Raw genomic sequence first — 12,418 nt, forward strand, 5'->3', positions numbered from 1 at the left:
ATCTTGTGGCACTGTTGGTTGCTGTGAAAAATTATTTGTGGTTTCAAAGGCTGTTACTGATATGCGGGAATTAGTGGAGCACCCCATCATATTAAACTGCACCTTCTTCCTTGAGAGTGATGAACTGTAACTGGATTCGAAAGTAGTTATCTCGAGAGTAGTGCTTCCAATGACACTTAGTTGGAGAGATTCGATCAGTGAATGGTGAATGAAACTCGATTGACTCCCTGTGTCCAGGATGGCACGTGTCTGTTTGCTCTTACCAGTGGGTCCTGTGATACTCACACGAGCAGTCTGCAGGTATGTGAAGTTAGAAGTCATAGTTTCAATTTTATTTACTGTTGTGGTATGGCTACTGCAGATAGAAATGTGATGCTCCCCCTTACATTTCGCACAGGACGCCTTTCCCCGTTTGAAACACTGATTTCTGTTGTGGCCACGTCTCAGGCATAGAAAGCAACGGTTCGTTGTCTTGAGGGCGTCGATTCTTGCCTGCAAGCTTGCAATCTTTTGGCAGTCTTGGCCCCAGTGCCCTCTTTCGCCGCAATACACACAGAAGGGCTCTGAATTCTGTTTCTTCTTGGTACGTAATTTTCGTGTGGTACAGTATCTCCACGAATTTTGCGTGTGTTGATAGCTCCTTCCACCTCTTCATTTAAGAATTCCATAAGGTGGGTGAGGTTCCCTTCAATCTTTTGCCACAGAGCCAGTTTTGACATACAGCTTAGTGTTGTTTCTCTGGCTTCACTCCCCATTGAGATGCAGCTGGTTTGTTTCCTTGGAGTTTATTAGTTCCGAAATACTTGAAAAGGTTTTATTGTTTATTGCACCCTGTTAAACTGCTTCTGTCCAGTAATTTGCTCTTTGTATCACAGGTTGCAATTACATGGTTTTTACTTTAGGTTCAAATTAGTTATTTATTTGTTTGAGTACCGAGGTGGGTAAGAATAGATTTCAGTGGTACAATTGGTCTCTCTCTCTCTCTCTCTCTCTCTCTCTCTCTCTTTCTTTCATTCTCTCTCTTCCTCCGCCTCCACCCTTTCATCCCTACCTCTGAATCTCAGCCGATATTGTTATTTATGCATAATTTTGCCACTGTTGGCAACATAAATATTGTACTTAACGTTTGCAACATGTCACCAGATTATGTAAACGAGTATGAAATTTAAGCTATATAAACTTCACAGGATCGGATCACCTGAAATATTTATTCCAACGCGTGTATTCAGCAACTCTAACGAAGATCTCTACAAACCTTTAAAATTTATTCCGAAACAATAATGGTGTTTTGATACATATTCTTTGTTCTTCCAGATAATGTTTCTCTTTTGTTGTATGTCCTTTTGCACCTTGTAGTTTCAGACACCATCTTTGTCTACAAAATGTAACACCTTACATGTTATGTGTCACGACAGCGCAAGGAAACTGTGACCATTCGAGGTATTCTATTTTATTTAGTAGTAGTAGTAGTAGTAGCTTTATTCATCCTTAGATCTCTCTTTACAAGGATATACGACATGTCAAAGTATTTACAAGTTTCTAGATAGAAAAAAGGAAGAAACATAGTGTGAAGGTATTATATGGAATGTTGGATGTTTTATAATAATAACTATTTATTGGTGTACTTTTTTTATCAAACCCCTACTCTGTTTTATCTAAGTAAGCCTTCAATCTCTAAAATGTATTTAGTAACAGGTACTTTATAGCTGCCTTAATTAAATAAGTGTATTTTTGCAATTTATTTAATCTCTTCTGATAATTTATTGGACAATTTTATTCTTTGGTAGAAAATGCTGTTCTGAGTTTTATATTTATTTTTCCTTGGTAAATGTAAGTTGAGTCTAGCTCTTGTTGCATGGTCATGGACAGAGCTGTTTGTGCAGTAATTACCAATGTTATATTTGATGTGTACCACTGACTGGTAAATGTACTCACATGGAGCAGCTAAAATCCCCAGTGTTTTGAACAGATCTTTATACTGAGCTCGACTAGTATTTTTGGTTATTATTCTTTTGGCTCTTTCCAGGATTTTGAAAATTGTGTTTATATTTGTGCGTTTGTTCCTCAAAAAAGAATGCCATAGCTAAGAACTGAGTGTACATATGAACAATATGTAACTAGAACACACTGCACGTTACACACTGAGCAATCTGTGATTGCTTTTGAAGCAAGTTTTGGATACTGGTATTGAGCGACGTGGACTCTTTCCCATTCCCTATAATCTTGCTCAACTTACATGTTTCTGAAGTTAACTGCCCAATATATTTGACTTATACTCCCTGATACTACGTATTTCGTTCTAGTAGGTGAATGTTTGACGTTCATTGCTCTGGAAGTCAACAGACTGTTTCCTTTCAGACAGAATATATTCCTCCTGCAGTCACTCCGTAACAGACGGCTTTGCTCCCTTGCCTTACCTAACCAACAGACCTAAAGGTACATTCGCGATTTGATTTTCTAATTGCTCATGGTAATTACCGGAAGTCCTTTCGGAGGATGGAGTCGTGCTTCTGGAAGTCATTTACTTTAGGAAGACTTGCAGTATTGGCACATGTGTAACACAATTTAGTGGAGATAAACGTCAATTGGTGTCCTGGTTAAATAGTAACAGGGGTAAAAAATTAGTTCGTTAAGTTATTTCAGTTTATTTGACACCACTTTCTATAGACGAAACATGGAAAAATATACGAAATTATCCTTTCGCCTCAGAAAGATGCTCACCTGATGAAATCCCGTACAGCTGGCTCATTGAGTTGAAAGTGAGCCCTCGCATATCCCACATCTCTGAGATCTGGAAGAGTTTCCTCAGGTGATTTGTCAGCCAAACCAACAAAGTCGCTTTTCAGTTTCGTGGTTTGAGATATGTCAACCTCTGTTAGGTTTTCCTGGGAAGTCTGTGAAAGAAAATTTTAATGAAACAATAGTTGAGAGATCTGAACAGTCATACACAGATTATAATGTCCAATAGGCAGCTGATAACGTTACGTTTAACAGTTATCCAGAGACGAAAATACTAACACAAGACAGAGGAAACATCATCAAACCAGACGAAATGATGACAAAAATCAAGACCAACTGAAATACCTGACCTGCTGTCCGGGGGAAAACAGGGATTAATGACTTGCTGCAGCCAGATCTGCATCTACATTTATACTCCGCAAGCCACCCAACGGTGTGTGGCGGAGGGCACTTTACGTGCCACTGTCATTACCTCCCTTTCCTGTTCCAGTCGCGTATGGTTCGCGGGAAGAACGACTGCCGGAAAGCCTCCGTTCGCGCTCGAATCTCTCTAATTTTACATTCGTGATCTCCTCGGGAGCTGTAAGTAATGGAAGCAATATATTCGATACCTCATCCAGAAACGCACCCTCTCGAAACCTGGACAGCAAGCTACACCACGATGCAGAGCCCCTCTCTTGCAGAGTCGGCCACTTGAGTTTTCTAAACATCTCCGTAACGGCTATCACGCTTACCAAATAACCCTGTGACGAAACGCGCCGCTCTTCTTTGGATTTTCTCTATCTCCTCCGTCAACCCGACCTGGTACGGATCCCACACTGATGAGCAATACTCAAGTATAGCTCGAATGAGTGTTTTGTAAGCCACCTCCTTTGTTGATGGACTACATTTTCTAAGGACTCTCCCAATGAATCGCAACCTGGCACCCACCTTACCAACAATTAATTTTACATGATCATTCCACTTCAAATCGTTCCGCACGCCTACTCCCAGATATTTTACAGAAGTAACTGCTACCAGTGTTTGTTCCGCTATCATATAATCATACAATAAAGGATCCTTCTTTCTATGTATTCGCAATACATTACATTTGTCTATGTTAAGGGTCAGTTGCCACTCCCTGCACCAAGTGCCTATCCGCTGCAGATCTTCCTGCATTTCGCTGCAATTTTCTAATGCTGCAACTTCTCTGTATACTACAGCATCATCCGCGAAAAGCCGCATGGAACTTCCGACACTATCTACTAGGTCATTTATATATATTGTGAAAAGCAATGATCCCATAACACTCCCCTGTGGCACGCCAGAAGTTACTTTAACGTCTGTAGACGTCTCTCCATTGTGAACAACATGCTGTGTTCGGTTTGCTAAAAACTCTTCAATCCAGCCACACAGCTGGTCTGATATTCCGTAGGCTCTTACTTTGTTTATCAGGCGACAGTGCGGAACTGTATCGAACGCCTTCCGTAAGTCAAGGAAAATGGCATCTACCTGGGAGCCTGTATATAATATTTTGTGGGTCTCATGAACAAATAAAGCGAGTTGGGTCTCTCACGATCGCTGTTTCCGGAATCCATGTTGATTCCTACAGAGTAGATTCTGGGTCTCCAGAAATGACATGATACGCGAGCAAAAAACATGTTCTAAGATTCTACAACAAATCCATGTAAGAGATATAGGCCCATAGTTTTGCGCATCTGCTCGACGACCCTTCCTGAAAACTGGAACTAGCTGTGCTCTTCTCCAATCATTTGGAACCTTCCGTTCCTCTAGAGACTTGCGGTACCTGGCCATAAAATATAGCTCTGTGCACACTAGAACCGTTTCATTCACATCTTGTATAATTTGGTTGTTGTGAATATTCTCCCACATGCCAGGCAAATTATATAAGGGTATTGAGCTTCCATTCTGTTAGGACTTTTATTACCAAGGTGCTATTACTTCTTTCGCCTGTACCTTATTCCTCGCTTCCGGTAGTTGTTCTCCACTATGGCTGTGCTGAGGCAAGTGAGCTTTCAATTTATTTTGCTAACACTAACGGTTGGTACTTGGCTTTCAGTCTGAACTGCTTTTATTCGTAGTTTCCTCAGGTTGGGAGAGATGAATTTTGATCTGTTAAGTACTTTATGTACTAGTAATGCTTTGCATTCAGCATCGCTCTCCGTTAATCGCATTCCACCTCGTTCAAAGGGTCATGTTAGTGTGCTCTGCCATACTTTGGATATCGTAACGGCATAAATACCCAACAGCTCACAGTTGAATTTTGGCCAATGGCGTTGGTGCAAGCGAAATGACCACTATATCATACACTTTAGATAAGATGAACTGGTCCAATAGTTTTACATCCTGGATCATACTGACGCTCGTCTTCGGCTGTAGTTGTATCCTCGACCTCATTTCGTTCAACATTGACCGCCAGTTTTAATCTGTTCCTTTTGTGGGTGTAACACCAGATCAAGGCCATAGACTTCGTATCTTTGTTCTTCTGGCTCTAAGCGGTTCCCGAAGTTCATCACCTTGGATTTGTTGCAGTTAATTTGTGTGAAATCTTATGGGATTCAACTGCTAAGGTCGTCAGTCCCTAAGCTTACACACTACTTAAGGGGCTCCGGAAAGGCTCAAAATCATGAAAAGTTCAATTTTTACTTTTTTGCGTTTTCTGAATCTGCAGACTATTACCTTTTAATAGATATATAATTTATTCAATTCCGAAGACTACAACTATTTTTAATTTTTTTTTTTTTTGAAATGTGTTCTACATGGGCGTGACCCACTGTGGCGCTGTTAAACTGCTGTCAAATGGTTATTATTAACGTCCGTGTTCATCAGGTACATTTTAGTGATGTGAGATAAAGTATGTGTTGTGGCTAACCTGTGATGGTTCAATATATATCGCTGGTGTGATTGTCGATTGTTTCATGTTTATTTACTCTGTCGTTATCTCGAAAATATTCGTAATTAATTCTGTTTCTTGAGTCTCTGTTTTGTTGAAGTATAATAATGAGTAAAAGTAAAGTTATTAGAAATCCTCTGAAGGCTTTTAAGAAAAGGAGAAATGTTGGAAAGCCAAAGGTATGTGTTATTACTGTAAACAATAAAGACGATAACCAAGTGAGTGAACCTAACCTCTCAAGTACACCTGCCCATAGCAGTCAAAGTGGGAAAGAAAATACTTCACAAAAGAAGCCTGGTTCAATGAGTGAAAACTATGAATGTTTTATGGGCGAATCGGATGTGAATGAAATATTTGATATGTCGGTTTTCAAAAAGTGTATTCACAGAAAAACTCAAAACCCCAATGAAAGTGTAAATAGTGTTATATGGTCGAGAATCCCCAAGACTGTATTTGTTGGAATAGAAACACTTCACTTTGGTGTGTATGATGCTGTTGCGACTTTCAATGATGGCAACATTGTAAGGTGCAAGGTATTTAGAAATATGGGAATGAAGATAGTTTCTAACATGGTACGAGCGATGCTTGCTTTAGACAAGGAACGCCTTCGGGCTGCAGACAGGGCTGTAAAGAGTCTAGAAATACACTCCTGGAAATTGAAATAAGAACACCGTGAATTCATTGCCCCAGGAAGGGGAAACTTTATTGACACATTCCTGGGGTCAGATACATCACATGATCACACTGACAGAACCACAGGCACATAAGACACAGGCAACAAAGCATGCACAATGTCGGCACTAGTACAGTGTATATCCGCCTTTCGCAGCAATGCAGGCTGCTATTCTCCCATGGAGACGATCGTAGAGATGCTGGATGTAGTCCTGTGGAACGGCTTGCCATGCCATTTCCACCTGGCGCCTCAGTTGGACCAGCGTTCGTGCTGGACGTGCAGACCGCGTGAGACGACGCTTCATCCAGTCCCAAACATGCTCAATGGGGGACAGATCCGGAGATCTTGCTGGCCAGGGTAGTTGACTTACACCTTCTAGAGCACGTTGGGTGGCACGGGATACATGCGGACGTGCATTGTCCTGTTGGAACAGCAAGTTCCCTTGCCGGTCTAGGAATGGTAGAACGATGGGTTCGATGACGGTTTGGATGTACCGTGCACTATTCAGTGTCCCCTCGACGATCACCAGTGGTGTACGGCCAGTGTAGGAGATCGCTCCCCACACCATGATGCCGGGTGTTGGCCCTGTGTGCCTCGGTCGTATGCAGTCCTGATTGTGGCGCTCACCTGCACGGCGCCAAACACGCATACGACCATCATTGGCACCAAGGCAGAAGCGACTCTCATCGCTGAAGACGACACGTCTCCATTCGTCCCTCCATTCACGCCTGTCGCGACACCACTGGAGGCGGGCTGCACGATGTTGGGGCGTGAGCGGAAGACGGCCTAACGGTGTGCGGGACCGTAGCCCAGCTTCATGGAGACGGTTGCGAATGGTCCTCGCCGATACCCCAGGAGCAACAGTGTCCCTACTTTGCTGGGAAGTGGCGGTGCGGTCCCCTACGGCACTGCGTAGGATCCTACGGTCTTGGCGTGCATCCGTGCGTCGCTGCGGTCCGGTCCCAGGTCGACGGGCACGTGCACCTTCCGCCGACCACTGGCGACAACATCGATGTACTGTGGAGACCTCACGCCCCACGTGTTGAGCAATTCGGCGGTACGTCCACCCGGCCTCGCGCATGCCCACTATACGCCCTCGCTCAAAGTCCGTCAACTGCACATACGGTTCACGTCCACGCTGTCGCGGCATGCTACCAGTGTTAAAGACTGCGATGGAGCTCCGTATGCCACGGCAAACTGGCTGACACTGACGGCGGCGGTGCACAAATGCTGCGCAGCTTGCGCCATTCGACGGCCAACACCGCGGTTCCTGGTGTGTCCGCTGTGCCGTACGTGTGATCATTGCTTGTACAGCCCTCTCGCAGTGTCCGGAGCAAGTATGGTGGGTCTGACACACGGGTGTCAATGTGTTCTTTTTTCCATTTCCAGGAGTGTACAAGCAAGAGTAAACAGGAGGAGGAACAAGAGGAAGCTGGAGGAGGAGTTTGCAGAGGATGAAGATAATCCATCCTATGGACCTGGAATGCACTAAAAAGTTGATCCAATCTTTGTCGCTCGATTCCCAAAACTTATTTTCTCATACTAAGTACATGTTTTCTAAGGATCTTCCGAACATATTTGTTTCAAACTTTCAGAAAATGTTACACAGTACCTTCTGCATAATTTAACACAGCCTTTTTCCAAAAAACTGTATATTTTTGAATATATAAATAAAAAGTTGCAAAAAAATGTTGTGAATTTTCTTTACAATTGAAAAAATCATCTTTAATAACTGAACTAAAATTTTGTAAAATCCCTGTGTTAAGTTGTAGCCCAGATTCCAATAAATAATCTGTAAAAAGTTCAACTTCCTACCTCAAATACTTTGCGAGGAAAGATGTAATTTATAAGCGTTATTTTAACATTGCATGTATAGGGCGTTCCGGAGCCCCTTAACCTTAATTATCCTTGTCACAAACACACACACCCATGCCCGAGGGAGGACTCTAACCTCTGCCGGAACCAGCCACACAGTCCATGACTGCGGTGCCTCAGACCACTCGGCTAATTCCGCGCGGATGCAGTAAATCGTGGCCGCTGTTGCTTCATAGTGAGTGTAGGGTAAATATCTTAGGGCGAAAGTTATCTGATCTGGAGCTGACACACGTGTGGTCAGATCATCTGTGAGTACTCAACTTACGATTTTCTTTCTTAATAAGATCGAGCCTGGAACAACGAGCTGTTAAACTTCCTGGCAGATTAAAACTGCGTGCACCGACCGAGACTCGAACTCGGGACCTTTGCCTTTCGCGGGCAAGTGCTCTACCATCTGAGCTACCGAAGCACGACTCACGGCCGGTCCCTACAGCTTTACTTCTGCCAGTATCTAGTCTCCTACCTTCCAAACTTTACAGAAGCTCTCCTGCGAACCTTGCAGAACTAGCACTCCTGAAAGGAAGGATACTGCGGAGACATGGCTTAGCCACAGCCTGGGGGATGTTTCCAGAATGAGATTTTCACTCTGCAGCGGAGTGTGCGCTGATATGAAACATCCTGGCAGACCGGGCGAGAGTCGTGCTTCGGTAGCTCAGATGGTAGAGCACTTGCCCGCGAAAGGCAAAGGTCCCGAGTTCGAGTCTCGGTCGGTGCACGCAGTTTTAATCTGCCAGGAAGTTTCATATCAGCGCACACTCCGCTGCAGAGTGAAAATCTCATTCTGGAAACGAGCTGTTAGTTTCCCGAAGAGAGGTCCATCAATAGACAGCAACCATGACGGAACGACAGTTGCACGTTGAATGGCCCAGTTAACTGGCCATTGATCATGATTTTGGACTGGGCTCCTTGCCAAATTACACTGACAAGATTCTCAATTTCTGCGTTTCTTGTAGTAGAAAACTGTGAGCGAACTGATCGAAAGCTTTAAAAATCTATAGATCTTACAGAGCCTATCTTTTAACGGTACTCTTAAATGCTGTTATGTCATGATAGTCAGGGAGTCGATTATACTGCGACCAGGGACCGCGCATGTTTGGGAATTTCCTTCCATGTTTTTCATTACGTCTCCTAAGCCTACATTTACGTTCGAGCTTGTTTGTATTCATCAACCTCATAGGCCTGTAGGATTCGACGTTTGTTGACGGGCATTTCTTTGGTTCCACTACGATCAGCCCCTCGTGAAAGCTAGAAGGGAGCTGTTGGACATACTATGCGTCATTTAACTGTTAATTAGCTCTTCGCTTAGTATATCAACGTGAGTGAGAGAATTGTTAACTGCTTCTGCCAGTTTACGAAGTATATAACTTCTTTGCGCTGATCTTCCTCTATCTCTCAAAAGTCTGTTTCTTGCCTGTTGAATACCGTCTTTTGCAAACCTGACTGTACCTGCAATTTCAGAGCTGTTGAAACTTACATCGTGTCGTGCATTGTTAGTTTCAACTTCCTACAATAACGCACTTCTATTTAACTGGTTTAAGACAAAGCATTGGGTTGTATATATAATGACACGAAGGAAACTAATTTTGTTGCCGAGAGAGCAATGTGTGAAGCCTTCGACGATTACCAAACTAGATTACTGCCGAAAGATCTTTCAAAAATCCAAAGAAATTGCGACCGTATGTAAACTCTGACAAGAAAGTTACTGTCCAGTCACTCAGACAAGATAGGAAGTGAAAGAGTAGCAAAGCAGAACCAGAGAGGCTTTCCTCTACAATGGAAACCCCAGGATTATTGCCCAAATTTAACCCTCGTACCACCGAAAAGGTAAGTGAATTAGATGTTACTGTCACCGGCGTTGAGAAACCGCTGGAATTTTTAAAACTAAACTAATCCCAAGCACCCGATGGAATCCCTATGGTATTCGATACCCAACTTGTGGCTGAGTTACATCCTCGTATAATCTACCGTAGATGCCTCGAACATAAAACCGTGTCCAGTAGTTGGAAGAAAGCGCAGGTCACACCTGTCTACAAGAAGGGTAACAGAAGTAATCCACAAAACTACTATCCAATATCCTTGACATTCATTTGCTGTAAACTCTTAGAACATATTTTGAGCTGAAACATGAGGTCCCTCGAACAGAATGACCTTCTCCCTGCCAACCATCAAGGATTTCAAAGAGATCGATCACATGAAATCCAAACAAACACTTTTCTCACACGACATACTGAAAAGCATGGATCAGGGCTATCATATAGATGCAGTGTTTCTCTAGAGTACCACGTATGTGCTTATTATCAAAAGGACGATCCTATGGGTTATCAAGTGAAATTTGTGATTGGACTGAGGAGTTTTTGACAGGGACGACGCGGTATGTTATCTTGGATGGAGGGTCATCAGCAGATGAAGAAACTAAACTTTAGGTGTCGCCCACAGAAATGCATTGGGTCCCTTTATGAGTTCATACTGTAAGTTAACGACCTAGCGGACAACATTAAAGTTAACTGAGACTTACAGATGATACAGTTGTCTACAATAAACTACAGTCTGAACAAAGCTGCACAAATATTCAGACTTTGATAATTTCCAAATCTCTGCGCAGTGACTGGCAAGTTGATTCAAGTGGTGCACTTCACGAAACGAAGAAAAGTAGTTTCATATGACTGTAATATGATTGTGTTACAGCTGGAATCGGTTAACTCATCTGAATATCTGGGTTTACAGTTATTCGAGACATGAAATGGAATGAGCACATAGGCTCAGTCGTACATAAAGCATGTAGCAGACTTCAGTTTATTGGTATAACACTACGGAAATGGGATCAGTCTAAAGAAGTATTGCTCACAAATCACCCGTACGACCGCTCAAGTGTGTGAAACCCATATGAAATAGGACTAGGAGGTGACATGAGCATATACAGAGAAGGGCAGCACGAATGTTAACAGGTTTGTTGACCCACAGGAGGGTGTCACAGAGACGTTGGAAGAACTTAACTGGCAGACTCTTCAAGAGACGGAAACTATTCTGAGGAAGTCTACTAAGAAAGGTTCAAGGACCGTATTTAAATCGTGAATAGGAACACACAATAACCACCATCGTACGGCTCCCATAAGGATCGTAAGGACAAGTTTACATTAAATATAGTACGCACATACTGACTCCAACAATCATTCCTCAAGCGCTCCAAACGTGAACGGAATGGAAAGAAAGCTTAAGAACTCGTACTGCGGGACGTAGCCTCTTCCATGCAATTTACAGTGGCTCAATTCCGTCAACAGATGCAGAATCTAAATACTATGTCGATTTCAACCACGTATGAAACGGAAGATGAAAATTTAATTGCAATAGGGGACTGGAATTCGACAGTAGAAGGAAGAGAAGCAGAAACTATATGTGAATATGGACTTGGGAGAAAGGTATGAGAGAGGAATACACCTGGTAGAACGTTGCAGAGAGCATAGTTTAATCATTGCTAACACTTTTTTTAAGAATCGTGAAATAAAGTTATATTCCTGGAAGAGACCTGGAGACACTGGGAGGTTTCATATTGTTGTATAATGCTAAGAAAGTGATTTCTGAAGCAAATTTTAAAGGATTTCCAGGGTCAGAAGTGTACCCAGGCCATAATTTATCTGTTATGAAACGTAGATTGAAACTGAAGACATTGCAAGAAGGAAGGAACTTAAGGAAATGGACCTCTTAAGCTGAAAGAACCGGAGATTGTTGAGAGTTTCAGAGGGAGCATGAGGCAACGGTTCACAAGAAAAAGTGGAAAGAATACAGTCGAAGTAGTTTCGAGCCGGGACCCATTTTCAAATAATCGTAACATAGTCAAAAATGATATTTCCTAAAACGCAAAAACCATGTCAAAAATGTGCAAACGAACGTTACAGCGCGTCTGTAAGCCCTGTACTGTTCGTAGGCACATTTCTGACATCGGTTTTGCATTTTCTAAAATACCATTTTTGACTATGTTACTACGATTTTAAAATGAGCCCTGGCCAGAAACTACTCACCGACTGAATAAAAAGTGAATTTTGCAACTTTGGTTGGTTTTTCGTTGTACTGATTAAAAGAAATTGCTGACCCATTCGAGCGTGCTGGAATTACGAATGGGAACCTTGGAGACATGAAATAGTGAAGACAGCAGAGAATAAAATAGATAAAAAGACAAGGCCAAGTAGAAATCCTTGGATAACACGGAGATATTCGATTTAACCGATGAAAGGAGAAAATGA

General features: G+C 42.7%; 1 protein-coding gene and 2 non-coding genes across 3 annotated transcripts in view; 1 reads left to right on the plus strand and 2 right to left on the minus strand.

The window, feature by feature from the left end:
* Positions 1 to 12,418, minus strand: part of LOC126235677 (UDP-glucosyltransferase 2-like) — a 115,016-nt gene that overhangs the window by 76,434 nt on the left and 26,164 nt on the right. The window contains exon 3 of the mRNA XM_049944405.1: positions 2,722 to 2,894. Coding sequence (XP_049800362.1) covers positions 2,722 to 2,894 — 173 coding nt within the window. The remainder of the gene's footprint in view (positions 1 to 2,721; positions 2,895 to 12,418) is intronic.
* Positions 8,516 to 8,589, minus strand: Trnas-cga (transfer RNA serine (anticodon CGA)). Its single transcript has one exon. It is a non-coding gene; the product is annotated as a tRNA-Ser (tRNA).
* Positions 8,822 to 8,895, plus strand: Trnas-cga (transfer RNA serine (anticodon CGA)). The gene has a single exon. It is a non-coding gene; the product is annotated as a tRNA-Ser (tRNA).

The sequence above is a fragment of the Schistocerca nitens genome, chromosome 2, assembly GCF_023898315.1.
Source record: "Schistocerca nitens isolate TAMUIC-IGC-003100 chromosome 2, iqSchNite1.1, whole genome shotgun sequence".
Taxonomy (NCBI): Eukaryota; Metazoa; Arthropoda; class Insecta; order Orthoptera; family Acrididae; genus Schistocerca; species Schistocerca nitens.